Here is a 27,544-nt window from a genome sequence, read left to right as displayed (position 1 = left end):
TTGCTCCTTGACTCCCTAAAGTGTAAGGTCTTTAACAACAGGATCTATGTGATAGATTGATGTATGTTTGACATAGAGCTTATGTATTGACTTAATTGAGTCAGATTGCTTTCCTAATATCTACCTAAGTTGTACTAATGAAACAAGGTATTTAACTATTTGAACTAAAGAAGGAAGGTGAAATCTTTTGTATACACAAGATATACCTAGGAATGGTAAATGTGGGTACACACATTGAGTTATTGATGAATGGCGTTTAAGCACTGGGTCCTTCGAGATGTGTAATGGAGAAAGCAGAGGTAAGAGATGAGCAGGGATGAAAAAAGGAGGAAAGGTAAAGTCCAAGCAAAATTCATTTTAGCATGTTGCAGAGTCCCATCCCTCTTCCCACAAGCCAACAAAATGCAGTGGTCTTCTCATTCATGACTAGGACCCTCTCTCCTTTGCCAACTTGTCCCTGGAGAGGGTAAGCATCCAAAAAGCTGTGAACTGGGTGGATTGTTATGCCTGAGGCTGGTCTTATACATAAGGGATTAAGATCAAGGCATGCCTGGGGTATTTTATATCTCAAATCACTTGCATGGCAGAGCATTGTTATAAGAGGAAGAAAATGAAATACTGCTCTTCACTGGGATCGCAACCTGTATATCTTAGATCACTTTCCTTACCTGCTTCACTATCTTAATCTGTAAAGCAGATTATATCCTCCTGATAAATCCTCAGGGATTTTGAAAGATTACTGATGTTGTGCACCCAAGAGGGCAATCTCATGCCAAACTTCAGAAGGCAGAACCTTTGTAAAGAACACCATCACATTTGCCATTATACAAGAGAGTGTCAAAAGGATTGAAAGGAAGATGTTGGACCTTTACCTCTCAGGCTGCTTAAGACTTGCTTTTTTAAATAACTATTCTGGGGTGCTTGGGTGGCTCAGTTAGCTAAGCATCTGACTTTAGCTCAGGCAATCTCATAGTTTGTGAGTTCAAGCTCCACATTAGGCTCTGTGCTGTCAGCACAGAGCCACCTTTGAATCCTCTGTCTCCTTCTCTCTCTAACCCCCACATTCACATGCTTGCTCTCTCCCTCTATAAAATAAACATTTAAAAATTTAAAAAAAACAAATATACAGAATAGTTTAGGAGTCAAATAAACCTGGGTTGAAATGGTTCTTCTATCTATTATGTATGACATAGCACTAGTTACACCATCTATTTGAGCCTCAACTTTTTAAATTTATAAAATAGGGGTACCTGGGTAGCTCAGTCAGTTGTGCATCTGACTTCATCTGATGTCATGATCTCACAGTTTGTGGGCTCATGCCCCACATCAGGCTCTGGGCTGACAGCTCAGAGCCTGGAGTCTGCTTCAGATTCTGTATCTCCCTCTCTCTCTGCCCCTCCCCTGCTTGTGCTTTGTCTCTGAAAAATGAATAAACATTAAAAAATGTTTTATAAAGTAGAAGATACATATACTTAATATGAGGACTCAATGAGATAACCTTTATAAGTCAGTAGCACAACGTATACATAATACATAAAAGCCACTCAATGCATTACTATCCTGTTTTCTGGTAGTCTTGTATTTTCTGTAACTTCTTTACCTATAGACCACTTTCATACATAAAAAGTGTGTTTTTCAAAGTACATGAAACTTAATTGTAGGCTTACTAATTTGTTTAGTCCAATTGTCAGAAAAGAAGCACATTTAAATGTTGGTGGTTATAGGTTTATAATTCCAAGAGGTCTTAAAAGTCCAGATAACAGTCCAAATTCATCACTGTTTTATATTAGTCATGAATCGGGCATGCTCTGAAAGGCATCTGCTCTCATGACTAGAAGATCTATAATTTCCAGCACCTGATTTTGTGGAGATCCAATTCTTTGTCATTTATGCCTCAGTTAAAGGAAAGACATTTTCCTTACAACCAATTGTTACATTTATTGATGGGCTTTGGAAAATATTGGTGGGGGAGTCTACAATTCATTTTCAGGAAATCACACCCCCTAAAATCACTCTAGAAAAAGATATTCTTGGAAATCGTATATATTTCTGAAGATCCATCGAGTCTAAGACTATGTGTCTCCCATATAGTTCATTAGAGAATGATCAGAAATTTCTTCCTGATCAAATCAACTATCAGCTGTCCCTACTATTAGAAACAAAAGATCTCAAGTTGGTATTATTTTTTCTGCCAATGTATTTGCACCCTTGTGGTCCCAACTTCATGTTACACACCATTGGCTTATGTTTAAGCACAAAATATTTTACTTAAGACACTTCCTTTGGCCTATTGTCAAAATCATGATCGATGAAAGAGGAGCAATATTGGGGTGTCACAATATATATATATATCATCAATGTACAAATAACCTTACTGATTTTTGGCTCTTGAACAACAAATGCCATAGGGCTGTGCAAGAAATACCCTCACTGGACTCATTTTCCATTGAGGAATTATTTATCAGGTTGTTACCTTGTGCCCAGCATGTGCTGGCCCAAGGTATACAGCAGTGAACAGATATACTGGATGGAAGCTTTGCTTGCCAGGAATCTATAATGAAGAGTCAATTTCATCATGATTATAGATACCGCTACTAAATCTTTTAACAATGCATAATGAAAAGCTCTAAGCTAATTTGGTGGAAGGGGTGCACAGGGAATGCTTCCTGGAGAAACATCTAAGGGGAAAATCAATTGTCCAGACTCAGGCATGTGTGTGTGTGTGTGTGTGTGTGTGTGTGTGTGTACACATGTGCATTTATGATGGGAGCGGGTGATAGTGTTAGGAGTACACAGAGTTACAGGAAACTTTTGCAAAGCAGATAAAATGGCAACTTTAAATAGAATTAACTCTGCTAAAGGAATTGAAAGAAGTACAGAGTGACTAGAATGTAAAGCATTAGAAATAAGTGGTTCAAGAGGAAGCTGGAGGAGTCAGGAGACAAATAGATACATATGTTATTATGCACACATCTTAATGACATAGCAAACAATGTAATACATCAGACAAATATTTTCATTAGAATAGCTACATTTTTTCACGGGTTTGTTACTCAAAAGTATCACTGATGTTCAAAATCTACTTCTTTGAAACATTACCAGCTAAGTTAGGTATTAACCGTATTAGAAGGGTTTGACACATAGGGCATTTAGTTGGAAATTACATGATAATGCTGCTTTTAAAGCTGGAGTAATTTTACAAAACTATGTTAAACATTTATTTTACTTTGTGGATCTAGGCATTTCCAAGTGACATACCCTAACTTAAAAGCAAAAGGACTGAAAACAAACTCCTAATCTTCTCTGGAAGTATATGTAGCTTTTCAGAATGCTTTTGTGTTTCCTTTCCCAAAGTTCAGGAAAAACAAGAAGGCTTCAGAAGAAGCAAGCATTATTGTTTTTACTTTCATACTATTTTGGACAAAATGTTGGGTTCATAGCATTGCTTTTCTTTATTTTTTATCCCACAAGTGTATTACTTTGTCATATTGAAATTGACACTTTTGTTTCTGAGGATACACTACACCTCAGAGGTGAAGATTTGTCAAAATGAGGGGAGAAAAACTACGTATTAGCAAAGTTCCTATAGCTTGTCTCTACTGACCAGTAGTCATAAAAATATGATTATAATTTTATTTCTCTTTGTTTTCAGAGTTCCACAATGAAATTTAACTACAAGTCAAGGGTTTGAGTTTTATTACTCCTTGTTGTTTATCTTGATTCTTTGAAATTATTCTCATTTACCTGAAGTTGCTGATTTATACAAAATTAATATTCTATAGTATGACTAACTATTATTGGTTAGGGGAGAAAATGAAACTATCTGGGTTTCAGTCAAAATAAAGAATGTTGCACTCCAAATCTGAATGATCAGATTTTCCTTTTTATTCTACACCCCCTGGAACCCTGTTTGAATTACTTATTGCATTTAGCACTTTCTACCTAAATGGCCATTCCAAATAGATCTTGCATCTAGATAGACATTGATTCTGGTGATGGGAAGCCTGTTTTGTCAAAAATACTGAATTCTGAAACTAATATAATGTTATGTATTAATTATAGTCCAATTAAAAATTAGTTAATTAAAAAACACTGAATCCTCTCTCAAAGAAAAATAAAGCCAAATTTTACATACTGTTTCATTGCTTGGAAATCACATCAACAAAGATTGTGGGTCACTGGTGACATTTTCAGTGGAGGTTACCAACACATTTAACCCACATAAAATTCACTGGAAGAAAAGGGAAATAAAAGGAAAATCTCATTATACCTTTGTTAGAGTGAAGGAAGTAAGCAACTAAATTATGTTTTAACTATTTGATGAGAAGTTCTGTTATCATAAACTTAATTTATAGGCTCAATAGATTGCTCTGTTGGTTTATATGTTTTTTGAAAAGTTCAGATTCTTCTTAGACCCTTTAATAATTCCAAAATGAATAGGTCTTTTTTATAAGTGGGTCATTATTACTATATCATTACCTCTTATTTAGGAAATGTAAAGATGAAAATCGTTTCTCCCAAAGATTCTCCTCTGACTTGATTGGAGTATTCAGGTACATTCCACTGATTTTTAGTCTCTCCTTTCCTCTGACCATGCTCAGGACTGTGTGATGTTTCTATACACCAGCATGATTGGTATTAGATCCGAGTCCTTTCCAGAGGAAACAAAAGGTCATTGGAAATTATATTTATCTTTTACCTTTCCCATTCAAATTGGTTGTTTTATGTCCTTAATGCTACATGCTAAGTTTAGATGTATTATCAAACTCTGGCCAGGATTTAAAAAATGAACAGAGTCATACCAAATTACTGGTTGTTTTGTAAATAATGTATCATTATGAATTTATGAAGAAAGAAAATACATTTTGAGCAATTTATCAAAATAATATACCTCAGTAATGACTTTTCATATGAAGCTTGTTAATGAAAATCATGTGATGCAAGCAAAATGTAGGTTTATTTCCTGGTGAACCTAAACAGTCTGAACCATTTTATACCCATAGAACTCATCTGTCAAAAAGATATTATCACAGTATTCTATTTAGATTTGTCTTGGTTTGGTTGATAGTGTATTAATACATAATTTTGTCACAAGGGAAGTTATTAATTTTTTATTCTCATAGTAGGACAAAGAATTTGGAAACTAAAGTAAACATATAATGAACACAGGGTGCCTGGTTGGCTCAGTGTGTTAAGCGTCCAACTTCACCTCAGGCTTGTGAGTTCGAGCCCCACGTTGGGCTTGATGCTGACAGCTCAAAGTCTGGAGCCGGCTTTCGATTCTGTGTCTCCTTCTCTGCCCCAGCTCATGCTCTGCCTCTTGCTCTCTCAAATATAAATAAACATTAAAAAAGTTTTTAAACCATATATTGTTCTAAAATGACCACCATCTGATTTCCCATCCATTACTTCCACAAAGACTAAAGTCTGTGGTTTGATTTTAAAATTAAATCTCCCTTAAAAAAAAAAGTCTCTGAACTAGAAGGCATCTGTTAATCATGGGTGATGGGATTGTATTGCCCTGTTCATGTGGCTACCTATTTTAAAATTATCACATCTTTTTATACCTGTTTCTGCTGCCTACTCATTTTCCTCTGTCTTGTTGTTAGTTGACCTTTGTTATTCTTTGGAAATAATGGTGTTTATATTGTTTTAGCTGACTCTCATCAAGGATTTTTAAAAGCTACTGTTGACTTAAATCATGTCATATCCAATTAAAATAATTGCTCTGTGAGTGTGCTAGGTATGAGAGCAAATTTTACATACCTGTGTATTTATGCATTTATGTTTTTTTTGTGTGCTCTTTTTCTAAGTTATTCAAAAAGAATATACAAAGCTGTCAATTCTCTCCACCTGTCTTACTTAGGGCTTTCTTACTTTCCCTACTATAATAACTATGCTTACTTATTTTGTGGCATGAGGCAGTTATTATTAGGCAAATAATGAACTGATTGTGTGGATGTTCAAGTCAGTGACCATCTTTAAAAAAGGTAAAATTATAGATGAAATGTGTAGTATCTCATTTAGAAAGTCAAATGGCAGTTCAGCTATGTGCCATCTGTTCTCTGGGCAGAGTATTTGCTTTTATTTTCTTGTGAATGTTGTTAGGTTTTAGGATGAGATAATGATTCCATGGAAGCTATGAGAATGAAAAATAAGATTTCTTTTACTACCTCAATATACAAATATTTTACAGGAATTTATATGATAGATACTGTGCTAGCACTGAGAATACAACAAGTAACAGCACACAAATACCTGACTTGACTGAACTTCAGAGTTCAGAGGGAAAATATTTATTGAATATGCAATTATAAGGTCAGTGCCTGTTTCCAAAGGGCATGTATCAGGTGCTCGGGAAACATGCTGTCCAGTGTCCTAATCTAACTTGATGACAGCTAGGAAAGACCCCCTGAGGAAATAATGCTTCTATCAAGAAGATTCCATTAATGAGTCATGTTTGGCTAAGGACAAATGGAAATGGGGTAAGAGTGAGGAAGAGTATTTCAAATAAAGGAAGCAACACATGCAAAAGCCTAGAGGAAAAAGGAGAGCCTTAGAAGAATTGACAGAAGTCTCATGAGGATGGAAAGAGGATCACAAGGCAGTGGCAGTCATGAGATGAGGAACAGAAAGTAGTAAAGGACTAGATCATGGAAGTATTCATAACTATCATCGGGCTTGTGATTTTATGCTAAAGCCAATGGGAAGGGTTATGAGAGACAAATGGCATGATTACATTTCAGCTGACATGTGGAGAATAGGTGCAGTTGATTGCAGGGATGAACAGACAGGTCTGTTAATACACTGTACTAGTAATTGTGCAATAGGTCATTTGGAGCCTAAATTTGGGTGATTTCTGAGGGAATAATGAATCATTTCTGATGATGGGAACACTCTAGCATGAACAACAGCATAAGGAACCACCTAATTACAAAGTCATGAGTTACAACAAAGTGAATTGATATAGGAGTGTTGGTAGACAAAGAAGTTAATAGAGCAAAGGGTGTGTGTTTTTGAAGTCTTTCATGGTTGCCTATCAAATTATGCACATAAACTTGTTGATGGCATAAATCACATATAAGGCCAAAACACATATTCATCATTCATCACACTACCTTAAGATAATCAGTATCCTATCTTAGTGTATTTTACCAGATATATATATGTATGCAAGTACACAGCTGAGAACACAAATCGCGCACTCTTTTAAAACAAAGATAGGCTTGGAATTTAAGCTATTTGTATCCTAGTGTTTTCTTTTTTTAAGATGATCCATATACTAAAAATATCCCATAGAATAAAATGCTATTTATCACATTTAAATAATTACATAATAGAATGAAATACATACCAATGTTTTTATTAAGCTATATTTGGTACTGCATTGATGTTTACATTTTTTTTTAAAAATTGAGTTTGGTTGACACACAATGTTACATTAATTTCAGATACACATTTAAAATTAAGTACTAATATTACGTTTTAAGTTAAGTACCAGTATCTGAAATCTTTTGGTCAAACAGACATTCAAAGGACAAATTGATAAGGTCTAAATGATAGTTCTTTTCTGTTTCTCTAAAAGCGTGTGACCAATATAATGGTGGGTTTATTATGATAAGTATAGTATATAGTAAAAATAGTGTACAGTGGCACTTACAAATATTCTGAGAAAAACTTATATCTATTATTTTCTCAAGCAAAATGCTCCAGTCTTTTCTTGCCAGCAGTATTACCTTTCAGCATTTGTTTCTCCGAGTTCTCTTCTGAGCTTTTGCCAAGACATCTTAGCTCAAATTCCATGTTAGTTAATTTTCACAGAACAGACAAACTTGTTGCAATATTTACAACTGAGCACTGAGATGTCAGCCTGGATTCCTCCTAAGTGCTTTATAGATCAAGAGTACATTCATCTATTTGCAAGAATTATTCAAGGTCAGTTTAAACTGTGTTTCTATCAGATAATGTTTTGTTCAAAGAAGCGAGACTCCCACTTAGTTTGAATCTGTGAGTAGGAACCATTGTTTGTGGCTTGTATTTGTTTCTTATACCGTCATGCCTTTAGGATAGTTTAATAAAAGCAGATACTTGAGAATAAAAAAAACCATATATTTTTTTCAAATGCCATACACTTCAGCATGTTAAGCTTTAAATGGAACTGAAGGACACTCAAATGAAGTCACTCTTGTCAAAGCCTTTTCCTATAATAACAAATTTGGATAATGCAAGATGAATTCCCTTGTGATGTCCGATGATTGATAAATCAATTTGTGTGGGATATACAAGAACTATTGAGACTCTGTGGTTTCCTTAAATGAGATGAATAAGAATTTCTATTTTCTGAATAGGACATAAAGTATTCTAGGCCTATTTTAGATTCTTCAGTGTGCCAAAGACGGTATGAAGTTTGGTATTCATAAATTACTAATCTGGAATAAGAGGTTGAATGTATTTTGAAAACTTAAACCTGAACATGTTTAACTAGTTAATAAGAAACATCAAAAAGACAAAACCCTGAGATCAATGGTCATTTTTTTGGTAAAGCTATTATATGCTGTTTAAATTGGTTGTTCGGGTCTGTCTATAACATAAGTTCAATAACCTAGCTCAAATGCAGATTTCTAATTTTCAATTAACATAGGAATAATTTTGTTTGCTAAAATAAAATAAATGAATGAATGACAAGTCTGAAACATGAAGTGTTCTAGGTAGAACTTTTTAAAATTCCAAATTTCAAAAAATCATGTGGCAACTGTATAGCTCAAGCTTTAAGTATTAACTTTTAACCTTTGACCTTACAGATTTTAACCAATGAAATGTCTCTTTAAACTTTAAAGGAAACAATGATAACGAGCGCCTGGCGATTGCTAGACAGCGAATTCCATATCGACTTGGTCGAGTAGTTGATGAATGGCTACTCGACAAAGGTAAAAAACATTGATTAAAACTTCAAATAAAAAAATAATTTGAACATAACCAAGTAGTACTTCATTGTAACACTAATAAACATAAAAAATAAATTTTCCGTAAAACTAAATTAAAAACAAATTTAAAACCGTAAAATGTAGATAGTAATATTTGCATACCTTGTATAATAATTTCTATACATTTTTAGACGTACCAGCTGTTTAATAATCTTACCCTGTTAACTTAAGGTTAAAGGGACTGTTAAATATAATCCACTAACTCAATCTATGAAGGTACTCACAGCAAGCATTAACCCAAAATGATAAATCATTCATAGATTATTTTACATATTCCAGCCTCTAAATTATTAACTAAAATATATGTAGTTCTGATATCTTTATTATGGTCCTGAAAAAACAAAACAAAACAAAACAAAACAAAAAAACTCTTGGTTTAAACTCTAGGCCTCTTAAATAGTGGGCAATATGGATTGCCAGTCAAAATGAAGTCCCTTTAACGTTTGCAACCTTCTAAGAGCATTTGAGAACAAGCCCTAATTAAAACTGACCTTAAAGTTGTGTGCATGCTTTTTATGAGCAGAGAGCAATCTGCTAAAACTGGATACTCAGTTTGATGATATTGGTACTGTTGCTGAGGATTGCTGTTTGATGGAAATGTGCCATAATTTCTCCATCGGTTTGTGTATCATTCCTGAAGCCGCTTTTTACATCTGAAGCTCTTTCTTTTTTTTCATTTTGTTTTGTTTTAATAGACTTGCTGAAAGCCAATCAGAAAATATTTTTGGATATTTTTTTGTTTTGGTCTCTGACATGCTCAGTGTAAACCATGCGTTTCTTTTCAGTGTGATTGCCGGAAAAATAGAATAATTCAAATAATAATGGACTATGTCTTCAAAAAATAAATGTTTTCAAAGAATAGCATATAGATACATGTGGCCATTACATCAACTATGAAATTTTGATCATAAATTTAAAATTAGATTTAGCTGCTCTATATTAGTTTCTGCCACTGGTAAATTTAGAATGACAAAACTTGAAACATTAGCAATTTCACATTTTTTAAAATTTGACAATTGAGACTTAAGAGAGCAACAGTATAAGATCTTGATGTAAAAGGGAAAAGGGATCCACTAAAAACTGATTTATAATACGTATCTTTGATTGGACTTTTAGCAAAAACACTACATTGACAATAAGTTGAGAATTTATTAGTATTTGCCAATGATTACGCATTTCATGGACACCTCATTTATAAGCAATGAATTATGAGTCAAATGCCTCTCTTATAGTTTATTGCTCTCATTATCCACCCCATGAAAGATCTGTTTTATCATCCTTTGTAGAATGTAGAGTTCACAATCAACATTTTTGCATGTATGTAATATTATTTTTACAGGGCGTCAGCTCACAATCTTCAATAGCCAAGCAACCATAATAATTGGCGGGAAAGAGCAGGGCCAGCCCTTCCAGGGCCAGCTCTCTGGGCTTTACTACAATGGCTTGAAAGTTCTGAATATGGCAGCCGAAAATGATGCCAACATCGCCATAGTGGGAAATGTGAGACTTGTTGGTGAAGTGCCTTCCTCAATGACAACCGAGTCGACAGCCACTGCCATGCAGTCAGAGATGTCCACATCAATTATGGAGACCACCACAACCCTAGCTACTAGCACAGCCAGAAGAGGAAAGCCCCCTACAAAAGAACCCATTAGCCAGGTGAGTATGTGGATTTCATTCCTTTGTCTTGGAACTATGGTTATGAAACTGGGTTTTTCTGCATATGTGTCTTTTCTAACCTGGGATTGTTTCTGACCTCAGGTGCTATGGCTTTCTTTGAGTCTTGCTTAGCATAATATACTCACTTTGAATGTGAAATGTTGATCTGAGATTTGTGGATTTTTGTAAACTGCTTTGTGTTGGTTTGTTAGCTGCTAGCTGGTAGTCTTGATTAATAACCTTGGCCTAGCCCAAGCTTCAGGGGATTGTTTGCTAATTACACAGGGTTTTCACTTTTTAAGTTAAATAAACAAGTAAATTTGTGAAGGACTTGGAAGGCCTTGTTTGTGCAGGCTTTTTTCTCTTCTTTTTTTTTTTTTAAACCAAAACAGCTTACCTTTTTATTAATGCTCAAGAATTGAACTGTGAATGACATTTAATAAGCAAAACACAAATGAAAACAACTAATCTGTATGTATATATAAACATACACAGTGTAAGGATTTAATAATCCTAATCTATGAGAACAACTGTTTACCTCATCATCAAAAAAAAATAATAAAGTGAGTTTGAAGAGAAATCACATACAAAACTTCTATTATATTTTAAAGTGTCAAAATTTTGAATTGGTAGGCATGTGGTTTTCACAGTGAATGATAGGGCTACTCTTTTATTGTTGTTGCGATGGAAAATTTTATTCTGCCCTTCAAGTTCCTTCAGGCTGGTCTAAAAATGACATGAAACAGATTAACAGGAGAAAAAAAAACTTTAATTGCTTGTTCATGGTCTGAGTAATAAAACTGAAACCCAAAGAAATGACTAAGACAGGCAGCTTTTATACTTTTTTAGACAAAGAAACATAAACCTGTAAGAAATTCACAAGGCAGAAAAGAAACCCTTAAATTTGGGAACTTCAATTAGTAAGGAATTCTAAACGGGATTAGGGCTGAGGTAATAAATTACTAAAAGTAACAAGGCTTGTTTATATAGTCTTCTTGGCTTTGAATTCCCAATGCCTGGTGATATGGGTGTCTCTACCTCCTGGTACAGAGAGGATACTTTTGATATGAGAGAATTATTTTGTACTTTGTGAAGACAAAGTGGCATCATAGTGTTCTTGCACTGGCTGTTTCTTAGGTAACTTAATTCAGAATAATCACTGTACCTGCCCTTGACCCCCACACTGTCTCTGAGAAAAATGCACTTAGTTTATCTGAAGATAAAAACCCAAAATATGGGGCTTAGAAACTGTCTTAGGCTTCCATATTTTGTATTATATGTGGTTTGCTGCCCTCACCTAGAAACCACTTCAGTGAACCTATGTCTCATGTCTAAGGTATAATTTTAAATGTTGAGCTTTCACAATTTAATGCAATCAAGGTATACTTAATGATTGCCTACTGTGCATCAGTGAAGACTAAGGAAAGGAAATCTTATCTGCCTCAGAGAGTGCTATTAGAATATTACCAAAATGCAATTAAATGCTACTAGATCCCTTTTGACAATTACAGCCTTTATATATATTCTGTTCTTATTTCTTTCAGAATTATGTGTCTCCCTTGGCCTAAATTGTTTCCTTCCGTCTTGTCTTATTTCCTTCTGTTTCTTGTAGAGGCCACATAAAGCTTTTCCAAATACATGATCCTAGCTTTTATAGAAAACTGCATTCTAAAGAAACAAGAATGACAACGATTATTTTTACATTTCTTTTATTTCATATGTTTGAGATATGTCTAAGTGTCAAATTTGGAAAGAGAGTGGAAGAAAGTGAATTCTGTTCATATCAGCACCCTGTCTTCTAATTAACATATGTTTACTGGGGAAAGAAGAAAATAGATTCTGATTTTTACTTTCAATAAGAAAGAGGAAAAAGAACAGAATAGAAAGAGAGAAAATATATTAGGAAAAGAGAGATGATCAAAACTTTACAAAGTCTGTAAATTCATAAAGGTAATATTGCATATTATGTGCTGATATGCACTTTCTATGTCTCTCTTCTCTCTTCTCTCTTCTCTCTTCTCTCTTCTCTCTCTCTCTCTCTCTCTCTCTTTCTCTTTCTCTTTCTCTTTCTCCCTTTTATTTTTTATTTGCATTTGGCCACAAAGTAAAATGAGCTGTCTCACAGGGTATTCATCAATGTATATTTATTGAACATTCTATATATGCCATACACTATCCTAGGCACTAGGGATACATTAGTAACAATGAACAGAAACCCCTGTCCTTATGGAATATCCATTTTAGTAAGAATGTGTGGTCACAGTATAATCTTTCTGTTGATTTTCTCTATCCTGTTTAGGTTTAAAAGATGGTTAATAATAACACTTAGTCCTTAGTCCCTTGAATGAAGACTTGTGACTTTAGAACTGTACAGAGATTTATGCATATTCAACAGCTCCATTTGATATGCTTTACTGATACTTCATTAATGATTTGTTATTGTGATTACTGGTTTATGATGTATTAAATAAGCAAATTATTGGGGCACCTTGGAGGCGCAGTCAGTTAAGCCTCCAACTCTTTTTTTTTAATTTGTTTTAATTTATTTTTGAGAGAGAGAGAGAGAGAGAGAGAGAGAGAGAGAGAGACAGCCAGCATGAGCAGTGGAGGGTCAGAGAGAGAGGGAGACACAGAATCCGAAAACAGGCTCCATGCTTTGAGCTAGATAGCAGCACAGAGCCTGACATGAGGCTTGAACCCACAATTGTGAAATCTTGACCTGAGCCAAAGCCGACGCCCAACCAACTGAGCCTCCTGGGCGCCCCAAGCCTCCAACTCTTGACTTCAGCTTGGGGTGTGATCTCACAGATCTGACAGTGTAGAGCCTGCTTCGGATTCTGTCTGCATCTCTCCCTCTCTGCCCCTCCCCTACTCATGTGTGCACACATTCTCACTCTCAGAATAAATAAATAAACATTTTTAAAAAACAAGAAACAAATTAGTAAGGTGAATTTGATATAGGAAAATGAAACACAAAGCGATTGATAGACTGTTTCTTTTATATAAAATGATTCATAAGAGGACATTCTAGGACAATCAGAGTTGGAAATGTTCTTGAGAATAAAATTTGAAAGTATCAGAGGTTTTTCATATTTCATTACTAAAGAAATTACTGTTGCCTGAGTTCCTAGGTAAACCAGATATATCCCAAAATAAGGAAAGACTTACCAGCCTTTTCTAAAATGTATTTTATCAATTAGTGACTGATTTTTATTAAGAAACTCTGTTTTTTAAGAAAACATACAAAATAGCTATTGCATTTGCAAGCTAAATACCTAGAAATAAGGAAATAAGAAGTTACGCATTTTATAGTATTAATTCAGGTAAAAGGAAAACACTTAACTACCCATTAATTTCCAGTGAAATGTTTCTCTTTTATTATAAACTATTACATGTTTAAAGACAACAGTGGTTTATAAAAGTAAATGATCTAATCAATTAGTGATTATTTGGTTCATTTGAGGAGGTATTGACTTAAATAAAAGATTGCTAGGTTCATTAAAAAATAGATATTTTAAATCTTTAGATTTTAGCAGACCAATAACAGCAATTAAATAATTTTGATTAATATGCTACAGATATTTAGTTGTGCAGCAGTGGTTTCAGGTTGGACCAATAGGCTTTAAAATTTTCTTTTATGATAATATCTGTGTGATTTCAGGTGATAAGGTGTGCATGTGGGGGAAAAACTACAAAGAAGAAAGCAAATTACGTTTTGTTAAGTAACATAGTAATTTGCTGCACATTTGCTTTATTTCATAATTGATTTTTCAATGGCCTTTCAATTAAGAAGAGATCATTATTATATGTAGAATTTAAACTCTTCACTAGAATTCTCAAAATTCTAGAAGTTTAAATAATAAAAGAGTGATTTATAATGCTAAATCCTGGACTTTGACCCATTTTTGTAAATTGGATGAAGCATCTTCCTGTAAATCCTGTCCATAGTGGCCATATGTGCCTGCTTTTATCCACCACCTTGTAAATTGTGGACCAAGAAGGGTTATTTTATTTTTCAAAAGCCATACTGGACTGTTTTCTCAATCAAAGTATATTTTCCTCAGTGATAACACTGAGCCACTTAAGCTACACTGGCAGTGTACCTTGGGGTGATTGCATGTTTTAGAACTATGGAAACAGATTTTTGGTCAAGAAAAATTAAATTGGATTCTCTTCAAATAGATGAGATGAGGTTTGTTCAGCCATGCTGCAGGGCAAGTAGTAGGGAAGAAATGTATTTTTGCCTTTTACAGAGTCATAGAATTTTTTTAAATGTTTTTTATTTACTTTTGAGAGACAGAGAAAGACAGCGTGAGCAGGGGAGGGTCAGAGAGAGAGGGAGATACAGAATCTGAAGCAGGCTCCAGGCTCTGAGCTAGCTGTCAGCACAGAGCCCGATGTGGGGCTTGAACCCACAAACCGTGAGATCATGACCTGAGCTGAAGTTGGACGCTCAACCGACTGAGACACCCAGGTGCTCCGAGTCAGAGAATTTTTATAAAATAGTACTCATCAAAATGTCATCCAATAGGATCCTGTTTACTTTCCTACTTAGAAGTAAAACACTTTTTTTAAAAAGTTTTCCCTCTGAGTGATGATAAAATTTGAAACCGATGTTTACTTTAGAAAGGCATGATTCATATCATGAAATAATGAGGACATTTACCAACCCTTTTGATTAAGTGGCTTTCTAAAAAAAATGTAAATATAATAATATAATAGTACTTTTTTATGTGCATTACATAAAGTTCACAAAATTGGTTTTACTTAGAATATTTAATATCTAAGGGCTTCTGCAAGTCCTGCTCATCTTAAAAAAGAGACACTTTCTTATAAGACTACTTTCAGAAAGCACATATTTGCAAATAATTGCTAGTAAAATTTCTCAGGATGCTGGGAACTTCTTGGGATTAGGAGCGGGAGTGTCATGCAAGATTTTTGGCTTCTAAGTGTTTCCTCTTCTGAATAATCTGGCAATGTCTCAAGACGTATATGTAGTTTTATGTAAATGAGGAAAAGTAAGCCAGCATGCAAAGGGCAATATTCATTCCCTTTGGATGCAGTCTGTAAAGAAAAGAAAGTGAACCTGTGCTATTCATTTTGGGATCAAAACCGTGACATTTATTCTGTTCTAATCTTTGTATCACATTTTGCAGTCTTTTGGTTCTTTTCTTCAAGACTATTTTACAAGCTGTATATACATTGTGGTGAATATGGATCCATAGAAATGCCTCTTACTTCGAGGGGATATAGGAGAACAGAAAGAACACAGTGATTCATGCGACCTGGATTCCCCTTTGACACAACCGCCTACCTTGTTGTGTAGCTTGGGCAGGTTGGTTACCATGGCTACACGTTGGCTTTACTACTTCTCTAATTGGGTTAACTGAAACTCTCTTGAATTGTATTCAGCTCTAAAATTTCAGTGATACTGGTGATGACATCTTCTGATCATATTTAACAAAGCATAGGTTTCACCCTGGACTTTTACACAGGGTGGCCATGCACCTCGGTTGGCCTATATAGTTCCTGTGTACACCTGGCATACCAATATAATTATAAGTAGTATTCTTTTTTGAGTTTCAGAAGCCTTCCATTTTGGTCTCTATATTGCACTTTCCTCTTATAGTACATGTGAAATCTCTCTTTGCAAAAATAATCATACTTCTTAAGAATAATAAATAGCAAAGCTTCGTTCTTTACATTCAGAGGAGCAACTGACTCTGCTATCCTTGCCTGATTTTAAGAATCCATAGCCTTTTTCATCTTCTTTTTATCTTATTTTAAAAACCTTGAGAAAGGACAGAAAATGAGGCTTTGAGCGATTCCTGTTTCCGACGGGAGGAACTGTAGCTCGCACCTCCTGGTAAGAAATTATAGAGTAAGCTGGACTGGGTGAAAATGAGTGAAATATATTGGAGCAATTCTCTGGTTCCAGCGGGGCTTTTCTCAGAGTGGACATAACAAACCCACCCAAGAAAAGGAACTGTTACGGATTTAAAAGCATTGATGGGTTGTCAGAAACATGTACATTTCACGTATGCCGTGTCCTACAGGTTTGACAGCGTTTGATTCTTACGGAATGTTCTGAAAAGAAATCCAATTAGTGTTCAAGCAAGAAAAGAGTGTTTGAATATGTTGGACTTTGCAGCTGCTTCCTGGCAGCGTTGGAGATGCTCATAAAAAATTAATACTGTTTGTTTGAAAAATATAAGCAGAGTACACACACATTTTCATGAAAAATATTTAAAACTAACAAAATACATTTTGTCACTTCAAAGAACAAAATTTTATTTTTTATTAAAAATATTAATTAACCTCAGCTGTGGCTTCATTATAAAAAAATAATTGCATTACTTATAATTATGTGTGTTTCTGATAACCACTCTGCATTTTAAAATACTGGTGACATGAATAATTAATTTTATTTTTGCTAGTCCAGTCATTCTGCTGAATTCACTTAAATTAGTATACATTTTTACAGCAAATTTTAGTGCATGTTGGAAAGAAAAACATTCGGGTGTAGATTTAAAAATACATACAAAGGAATATCCTCCTGAAATGAATGGTGCCAAGTAAGAGAGGTGTAAGTCATGGTAATTTTAAATGCAGAGAAACAACTGCTACGTAGGTGCTTTTCTTCATCATTGCCAGTAAGCAAAAGAGCCAGGGTATATACATTTTCAAGAATTTGTCTTAAGAAAATTCTTCTGCTTAGCGCATTTTCTTTAGGACGTGGAGATTTTACTCAATAAAAAAGATCTATTGGTGGACACAACCTTGGTTTTGAGACATCTTCAGACATAGCTAGTTCTATATAAATAAATCCATCTATCCATCTACCCACGCGCCCATCCATCTACCCATCCATCCATCCACCCATCTGTCCATCCATTCGTCCGTCCATCCATCCATCCATCTATCCATCCATTCACTTAACATATGTTTGCTGAGCACTTACTATATACCAGGCAATGTTCTAGTCACTGGAAAAACAAAATTTAACTTTTCTGCACAAAGCCTGCATTTTATTTATCTTTCAGTTTTTAATGTTTTTATTTGTTTGGGGGGGATGGGCAGAAAGAGAGAGAGAGAGAGAGAGAGACAGAGAGAGAGAGAGAGAGAGGAGAGGAGATGCAGAATCCGAAGCAGGCTCCAGGCTCTGAGCTGTCAGCTGAGTCCAGTGCTTGGCTTGAACTCATGAGCTGTGAGATCATGACCTGAGCCAAAGTTGGGCGCGTAACTGACTGAGCCACCCAGGTGCCCCATAAGGCTTATATTTTAGTTAAAGATAAACATAAACATTAGTACAAATCTCCTACATGGGATGTTAAGTGCTATTGGAAAAAAGCACAGAGAGGGGATGCGTATATTAGGGAGGGGCGTGGGCATTAAATGGCAATCCTTTTTGAATAGACATGTATAGATTATTGCTGATAGAGGCATTGATTATAAGAGCACATTGGCATTTAAAATTCAGACTTCTTTTTAGATCCAGCAGTACCATACCCTATGATACAGTGCTAGTGGCAACTAGCTGGTGTCTTAGGAAACTAGAACAAAAGTGACCCCAAGATTTATCTTTTCTTTCTTTCTTCTTTTGTTTTCAATGAGGGATATCCTTGGGCTAGGGCTAAGACCTGGTGCAGGTGGGTGCAGTGGGGGGCTCCCTGGAAGCTAAACAAAGTTTGTTTAGAGAGCTCCGGGGATGCAATGTGGCTTCAGGTGTGTGGAGGCAGTTGAGTGCAGGGAAAGGATGGGCTGAGCTTCCGGGCAGCTCAGAGGAGGATGGTAGAATCAGCCCCAAGCACTGCTGCCAAGACCAGTCTTCCCAAAGGGAACCCCATTTCTCAATATCTCGGGGGTTATCCTCTAGCAGGGGTGTCCTGGGGTGAGAGACAGTTGGGTGCACCCAGCCCCAGACTCATCAGTAAGGAGGTCTGGCTCATGCCACCTATAAAGCAAACACAATTCATTTTAATGCCACACCCGACCTCACTTGGTGCCACAGTGTGGTGCCAATGTACCCCCAGAGGCCTGGTCAGGTCTAAGGGAGAAGGTTCTGGCCCAAAGGTTGTGCAGGAGTGGGACCACCGAAAGTCCAAATGGGAGAAAATTGTTCATATTTGCCATGTGTGGTCCCTATGGACACAAGACTATAAGAGCCTTGTTAATTAAATCAGAAGTGTAAGCAAATTCCAAGATATATATGTGTATGAAAAAGAGGTATCTTAGTATTATTATTGTTATTCTACACATGAGAAAATTGAGAAACTACATAACGTACCCAAGACTATGCAGCCACTTTCCTTTCAGTGTATTTTAGTATTTCAGATCACCAAAGTGATCTGGTCCTTTTGTTTTTAAGTATGGCCTGTGTTTAAAATTTTATTACTTCTTGTATTCTTACATTCTTTTATTTAAAAGCTTATTTATTTATTTTGAGAGAAAGCGGGGAAGGAGGGGCCAGAGAGAGAATCTTAAGCAGGCTCCACAGAGTCTGATGCAGGGGCTTAGTCTCACAAAAGGGGAGTTTATGACCTGAGCCAAAGTCAAGGGTTGAACAATTAACTGACTGAGCTGCCCAGGTGTCTCTCTTTCTCATATTCCTAACAAGCTCAATATCATCTCCACACAAGGGTCCATTTGCTCTTTTGAGAATTGAAATACAGTCATGACATTCCCTTCTTAAATACAAGAAGATATTTAGGATAAAAGGCAGCTTCCTTGGGATGGTCATCGGCATCCAGCCTTCACAGCAACCTCCTGTCTGCCTCTCTAGAGGGTTTATCTCCACGCTCCTCCCTACCCTTCCCTCACCTCCCCTTCTGATTAAGTACTCGCAGTGACCTCTTAGAGGTCATGCCATTTCACACCTCTGTGTTTTCTTAGAACGTGGGAGAGTGACAGTAAAGTATCTCCCAAACTGAGAAGGCATTTTGACATTTTGAGACTGAAAAACAAAGCCAGCCACTCCATACAGTTTACACAGAGTCATTTTCAGGGTAACTCACCATTAAGGGAGGATCCGGTGGAGGGTCCACAACTGTTCTCCACAAAGTCTGGACCTTAGTCTACAAATTATGTAGTGTGAGGACATGCAGAAGGCCTTGTAGTGAGATCAGAGGGTTTGCATGTACCTCAAGGGACTTGCATGGACCTAATTGACACCTAACATCTAATTAGATCTTGTGGCAGGACCTGTGCATCAGGAAGGGGAGAGATCATGTTATTTTTAACACATTTATGGAGGGTCAGAGCTAGCCTCCTCCCATTCCCCCATTCTGGCCTTGGCAGGCATTTGTAAGGTATGCAAATTAATTTCCAAGGTGTCCTGGATCATGTAGCCCCAGAGGAATGAGTAAGCAGATGTGACCAAGACAGAGGGCTAAAGATGGACTCAGTATTATCAGCTCCCCTATCACTGGGAGTCAAAAGCCCTCTCCTTTCTTGTGTTTTAAACTGTCTCCTTTGTACTCTGCCCAGTGTCTCCCAGTCTGATTCTGCATCTGAAGAGGCAACACCAGTGTTGGCTGTAGGGGGCAGTATTGCATAGTTGTCCAGGACATCAATTCTGGAAGCCTGACCGCCTACCTAAATCCTAGACTGACTTTGGCTCCATGCTGGCTGTGGGACCCTAGGCAAGTTATTTAGCCTCTTAATATCAGTTCCCCACCTACAAAATGAGGATCATGGCTTCACAAACTTATTATGAGGATTAAATAAGTCAATGTACTATATGAACTATATAAAATGACTGCTACCTGACAATTTTTATTATCAAAAAAATGGAAATTTCAGTGGTTCATCCTAAAATATAAAGAAATAGAGTGTCTCACATATGTGACCATTACACGCATGGAAGTTTTATGTGGAAAGCATTCTTCAGGTGCAAAGTAGAAGTTGAAGCATCTTTCTGACCTATGAAGGTATTTTTCTCTGCCCTTGAAGAAATAGCTCTGATTAAAAAAAAAAAAGAAGAAATAGCTTTGAATTGATGTTTCTAAATAAAAGTATCACCTGTGTGGCATGTATAGAGCAGAAGTCTCTCGAGTGAGGTGTTCTCTGTAGGGAGGCAGCACCACCCCCTAGAGCGTGTGTGCAGGATGGGAGGGGTGGGGGGTGTCACTGGCAGCTAGGGAGAGAAAACCTATATCCTCCAGTCTCCATCCCCTGCACTGCTTTTCTCAACAACCCCAGCACCAACAACAGCTAACAGTGACCTCGAACTACTGTTGACAGATCAGTCCAGAAACTTTTTATGCCATTCCCAACCAGAAACTAATTCAGAGTAGGATACTGAATCTTGCAAATACGATTTCTGTAGTGGTCCTTGATAACATATTTTGATTAAGGAGCTTAAAAATTCATGATATATTCCTTTTTCAACTGGGATATGAAATACATCAAGCACTTCCAGCTGTGAATTAGACTCAACTAAGTTGTGTGGGATTTTTGATATAATCTCTTTTGAAATAATCTTTATTAGCACTGGAGAAATAGAATGACAAGACTTTGTATCTAAGATTTCAGATGTCGCAGTAATTTTAGTGGGCATTTTCTCTAAAAGGGCTGGTGATATTGTCACCTTCTCTAATATTGTTAGTCTCTGTGGTAGGACACAGGAATATATTTTTATTAAATAATTACTTAATGTCAAAGTATCAAGAATATAGCCTTATTTTCTTGTCCTAGTTTTAATCAGTATTGCAAAGAATTTGTGCCATTTTATTATGTGAACTGATTTTCATATACATAGGTATGTTGTATTCTACCTGTCTATTTATTCCTTTTGTATGTAGTAATAATTTTCATTGAGGGGAAGGAGAGTATAAATCATCTAACATAAAAAAAGATAATTGTGTGTATATGTATGTGTATGTGTGTTCATGGTGATTGCTTTTTTTTTCGTGGTATGCATAAAACAGGTGCTTTCTTCAGTAAACTAATGTCAAGATTAAACTTAATCCCTATGATGATTTCTAGAACCAATATTAGATTTTCTTGTCTGTTGGCATCCCTGAAAGTTTACCCAACAGTAAAAAACATATTAGCATCATTAGGCTGGAACCTCACGAGAAGGGTTAGCTAATTTATCAGTCTCTATACAGCATCTACTAAACAGATTTTACTGTATTCTCATCACCGCTGTTCTCTTTATAGAAGAGCTCTAGAAGACAGATACTAACCAATAGTTTCTCCAGTAGGCATTCTAAATGATAATTAAACAAAATAAAATGAGGCAGTGTCTGCTTATGTATTTCTTGTCCGTGGTATGTACATATATTTCCTATAAGTCCACAATGCTTTTACTTAAAATTACAAATTAGCAAATATCTTTTGTGTACCTTACATATAAAATGCACTTTTTATATATATTTTCAGGTTTTTTTCGAGAGAGAGGGGGAGAGAGAGAGAGAGGGAGGGAGAAAGAGCAAGAAGGGGAGGGGCAGAGAGAGAGAAGGAGAGAGAGAATCACAAGCAGGCTCTGCACTGTCAGCACAGAGCCTGATGTGGGGCTCACACTCACAAACTGAGGTCATGAGCTGAGCTGAAAAATTATTATATAATATTGTTTATTATATTAATTGATAAAGCCACCCAGGCACCCCTAAAGTGCACTTTTTAAAGTATGATATTCTTAAAAGTGAAGGTGAGGTACCTAGTGATTTAAGTTTTACAACCAGAACCACGTCTCAGACATGTAGATTATCAGTGAATCCATGCACGTATTATAAAGTACCCTAAGTCAACACCAGCAAAGCTTTTGTGCATCATAGATGCATAGTCTATTATTAACAACATCAGCAACACAAGTGAAACTCAGAAACAAATTAAAAGGAAGGAAGTTATTTTAGTTCCTTTTTAATAACAAGCATGTTGAAGCAACACGCTTGTATTATTTCACATGCCCTGAGTGTTGGCAATGCGCTAGACACTACCCTCATTTGGGAATTACTCACATTCCTCTTCTAAAATAGATATTATCATCCAGTCTGTAGATTTGATAAGGTAGATGATAGCCCGGCCCACTTTGTCCTCTTTTAGGATTTCCCAGTCAAGCAGGATCTGGAGACTCCCCTAAGAGACATAAGCTGAATCATCTTTGCTTTTACATGAAATAAAAAAATATTGGGTTGAGGAAGCCCCAGTAATGTCCATCACATGTCTAAGTTTCGGTGTTGGAATAATACAGGCTAATAATAATAAAACTTTAAAATCATGTTGATCTAGACGGAGTCTTGGGAAGTAGCAACCTTACACTTGTATAAGCCAGGTCTTAGTGTAACTTCTGGCACATATTTCCTTGCTTAATACCCTTGTCCCTGCTCAGCCAGCACCGCTCTTTCCCCTCCCCTCCCACCTGCTCTTTCTTTTCCTTTCTTCCTTCCAAAGGCTAGACCCTATTTTAGGCACTGCAGATTCACATGTGAAGACCTCAATTTCAAGCAAGAGAAGTGAGCCTGAATTTGGCCAACACTATCTGGGTAACAAATATTTTCTACTACTAAGCCTCCCAGCCAGGCAGGCTGACCACATGACGAGTCTGTCTGCTCGACCATGTGATCCTAGCTATTATGAGATCTGCGCTAAATACAGCTCCAGCTTTTAGAATTCAGCAGTAAAAGTTTGGCCCTGGAACACTGGAGGGGAATTTATTTTCATATTTTCTATGCCTCCAAGTTTATTTCTACAGCAGGTATCCCTGAATATGTATCAAAAGCTTGTGTGCACTGCTACAGAGTAGTGTAGGTACTCGTGCTCATGGATCCAAAAGAACTATCAATTTCTTTTAGAAAAAATTTAAAATGTCTATATTCCATTAAAGGGAAGTTCTCTGGTTCTAATGTCTGTATTTCAGAAATGAAAAGGACTCATCAAGTTCTTTCAAACTTTGTGGTGGCATTCCTGAATTCAACTTTTCCATGTGCAGCATTAACTGGCCATCAGTAATAATTCTAGACAGAGTCAACATGACAACCCGTCATAACATGATGGAAAACAAGCTAGATAACCCACCTGTTCTGTTGTAAACTGTTGGTTTCCCACTCTCCGAACTAAGAGTTTTCGTTGTCATTTCAGATTTGGGTTTAATTACATTGATGACTAACGTTGTCCATGTTTTATTTAATTGCTCATTGTCTTATAGGCTCTTGTCACTATAGCTTTACATTGTATATTATTTGGAAACTTTATTCAGAAAAGGGGGGAAACATGTATAAAGCACCTAGTCTTAAATTTGCCATTGGCATGCTAACAATCACAAACCAATGCAAAATTCAACTTTCGTAAACACAAAATGCAACTTCCCAATTTCAGCCTTTGTATACATTGCCCCTCCCCCAACAGTACTGTTCCTATTAACTTTTTCTTTCCTGTGTGCTACAGCTATACCTGTGCTTTTATTAGAATTGACTCTAAATTTGTAAACTTCTGAAGCTCTGCTAATGTAAATGGTACGTGATTTCAGACCTTCCATTTCACTTGAAGCTTTTCCAAAAAACACTAAGCAGAATGCATTTCATGTTTAGATAGTACTTTGGAGAGAGAGACTGGTAGGTATTCAAGTAAATAGATAGGTAATCTACCTATCAGAGCCTATAACCTTTACTTTAGTTAGCTTTAGGACAAGTACCTTCAGGGCAAAATCTGTGGTTTATAAATCTGTGTATACTTAGCCCCTCACTCACTGCTGGGTGCAAAATGGGCACTTAGTAAGCAGTTTTTGAATAAAGAAATTAATGAACAACACAGAGTTCATATTCCAATACTGAGATAAATACTGTGTTGCCTAGTCTTGAATTTTCCTGGACTGATCAGGAGTTGTAGACAATAAAGATAGGACACATAAGAAGGTAATAAAAGAAATTGTTACCTTCATATGCAATGAGACAGTCTTTTAAGATGGTGTCTCTTTTGTCAGGTTTGGGGGCACCTGGGTAGCTCAGTCCGTTGGGTGTCTGACTTTGGCTCAGGTCATGATCCCATGGTGTGTGAGTTCAAGCCATGTGTTGGGCCCAGAGCCTGGAGCCTGCTTCAAATTCTGTGCCTCCCTCCCTCTCTGCCCCTTCCCCTCTCCACTCTGTCTCTCTCTGTCTCTCAAAAATAAATAAATCTTTAAAAAATTTAAAGGTTGGTTGTTTTTATTTCAATTTTATGCATACTTATTTAAGAGAAAGACATAGATGTGATTTATAGGAGGCACAATTCTTGTTTCAGTTTGTACTGTTGACACTCACATAAGTCCAGAAAAGAAGCTCCTGTAGTTCCTCGGATGGAAAGGAACAAGCTATGTAAAACAGTACAATTTTGTCTATCAGGCTGCAGATTAGTAGGTGTAAAACCACTTTCCAGGGATTATTGGAGTATCATTTCTAGAATATTATGTTTTACCTAGGTAAAAGAGGGACATTGCTAGTGGTCTCTTCTTTGGAGGAATATTCATTATTCGTGTAGTTTAGAGTTGCATTGTAATGACAACAGCAGGCTGACTTTTAGTCAGATTTATTGTTTTCAATGTCTGTACCTCTTATTGTTGCACAGAAGGCTGACCTCTCCCACTGTTGCCTGTGTTGAGCTACAGTCACGTTGCTAACATCTCAGTATTGTGCAAGTAGTGGCACCATTTTCAAGAGCCAGGAATTCACATCTCCAAGTAGTCTGCTGACTTCTGATATCTCTAGCCAACTTTGGCGAGTAATAAACAGGTGAAAATATTTGGAGAACAATTAGGAAGTCTGATGAGACCCATTACAGACCCAGTTTGCATCAGAGACCCTTGACAATATTTGAAGGAAGGCTTGGCATGGGTTTGATACTTAACTATGCTGGAAACCAGGTAGGACTGTGAAGCCCTGACAAACCCATCATAAGTTGAAAATATCCTTAATCCAAAAGGCATTTAAGACACCTAACCTACCAAACATGGTAGCTTAGTCTAGCCTACTGCAATGTGCTCAGAAACTTACATTAGCCTAGGGTTGGTCAGACTCATCTAGCACAAAGCCTACCTTATAGTAAAGTATTAATTTTGCATGTCATTTGTTGAATACTGTACTGGAAGTGTAAAGCAGAATGGTTGTATGGGTACAGAATGTATGGGCTGTTAACCCTCCTGATCACATGGCTGATGGGGAGCTGTGGCTCCTTGCCCCAGCCTCATGAGACAGTATACTACCACATATCACTACTCTAGGAAAAGACCAAAATTCCAAGTACTGAATGCATATCGCTTTTGCAACATCATAAGGTCAAAAAATCATAAGTCGAGGACCATCCATATAGTGTATTGAAAAGATAGTCATTGCCTAGTTTGAAGTTGTAAAACTGTGACATTTTCATAGGCAATTTAAAACGAGAACCAAGTACAAAGAACTAGATAAGTAAAGGAAGAAATTAGAGCATGCTGGCATAACACTAATTGGACACAAAGACTTACATGAAGTTTGGGGAGTGGAGTGAATTCCTGATGACTGACAAAGCCTAGGAAATGTCAAAGGAATTTATTCCTGCTGTGTGGGTTATTTGAAACTACAATATATTTAAATGGGTGGTACCTCAAATTACAAATAATAGCATTAATTATAACCTGCTCTTTATTTTGGAGGCTAATAGTAGGATGCTGGCAAAATTCACTTTTATGCTTTGTTGTATGTATGGAAAACAAGTGGGGATCATTGGTAATTTATTTTTATTAAGGTAACACAAGCACATGAAAACAAATCAATATGATTTAAAGATGGTATGTATAAAAAGCAACACTCCCCCATCCGTCCCCTCTCCACCCCCAGTCTCATTCCTCAGGGATGATATCTTTTCATAATTCTTACCGTAATTAGTTTCACATCTCTAAATAATATATTTCCTTTTTCCATTTGTTTATTTATCCCTCTTATACAATATTTGTACAATTTTAAGTATGAAAATTGAAGTTTGGCTCCTGGTTTTAATCCCTTCCTTTTCCTTTTCTTCTTCTCTGAAATAGGTAGGTAGATTGGTATATAGATTTATATTTATATAAACACAGACACACACATATGTACACAGACACACACACTTTGGTTATTTGTTTTGCTTTGAGTCGTGTGTATATACATCTCTGTATCTCATTTTATTTATGACAATATTTTTGAGTGTCCATTTTGTAAGATGAAGACATCATGTTCCGCTAGCATCCCTTTATTTCACACATCTCGTCATTTGATAGTATTTCCAGGCATCTTAACCTTAACATTCTTTTGGCAACCACAACCAATCTTCCATACTTTATCTATGAGGAGTCTCAAGTGGAAAAGCAATAAAAAACATTTAGATTACATTACTACATACATATCATTAGATGCCAATCTCAGTTATGTGTTAAAATGACATTTCTTTTCTTGTGAGTCCAATTTTGTATGACCTGGACTGTTCAAGGGGGAATTTTCCAGGATCAAGATCAAATGGATTCCTTTCCATTTTATCAATTGCCAAAAGTTGGGGCATATTATTTTGTTTCACGTTTGAACTTATCTTTCAGAGTTTCATATTCCTAGGAGTTCCTCAACATTTTTATTCTTTTTTTCCCTCACATTGCTTTCTTTGCCTTTATGATATCATCACTTTAAATTCTCACTTCTAATTCTCGCCTTTAATACACTTTCAGTTCTATAAAACCTCCCTTTCTCTTTCCTCCACCTTGGGATCTCCTTTCAGTTCTTGAGCGCCAGAATGCACTGGCTATTCTAGAATATGACAAGGAGACCCTACATAGGTTAAGGCTGGCTAAAGTATATACATAGTAGACTTTAGAGATGGAAGACACAGAGCAGATGTCCTAATGCCAGAATAAAGAGAATATCCAGAGTAAGAGCTTCACGTTTCTTTAGACCATTTCTTTGCTCTCGAGAGAATGGTCTGGA

The 27,544-nt window shown here is 36.3% G+C and overlaps 1 protein-coding gene across 15 annotated transcripts in view; it reads left to right on the top strand.

The window, feature by feature from the left end:
* Nucleotides 1-27,544, top strand: part of NRXN1 (neurexin 1) — a 1,090,776-nt gene that overhangs the window by 950,799 nt on the left and 112,433 nt on the right. For 10 of the 15 annotated variants that reach the window (XM_029937334.1, XM_029937332.1, XM_029937329.1 and 7 more), the window contains 2 exons: nt 8,838-8,927; nt 10,324-10,643. In XM_029937334.1, the coding sequence (XP_029793194.1) occupies nt 8,838-8,927; nt 10,324-10,643 (410 nt within the window). The remainder of the gene's footprint in view (nt 1-8,837; nt 8,928-10,323; nt 10,644-27,544) is intronic. The other 5 variants (XM_029937337.1, XM_029937336.1, XM_029937335.1 and 2 more) reach the window with 1 other exon arrangement.

The sequence above is a fragment of the Suricata suricatta genome, chromosome 4 (genome assembly GCF_006229205.1).
Source record: "Suricata suricatta isolate VVHF042 chromosome 4, meerkat_22Aug2017_6uvM2_HiC, whole genome shotgun sequence".
In the NCBI taxonomy this organism is placed as follows: Eukaryota; Metazoa; Chordata; class Mammalia; order Carnivora; family Herpestidae; genus Suricata; species Suricata suricatta.
This window is presented reverse-complemented; position numbering and strand designations above follow the sequence as displayed.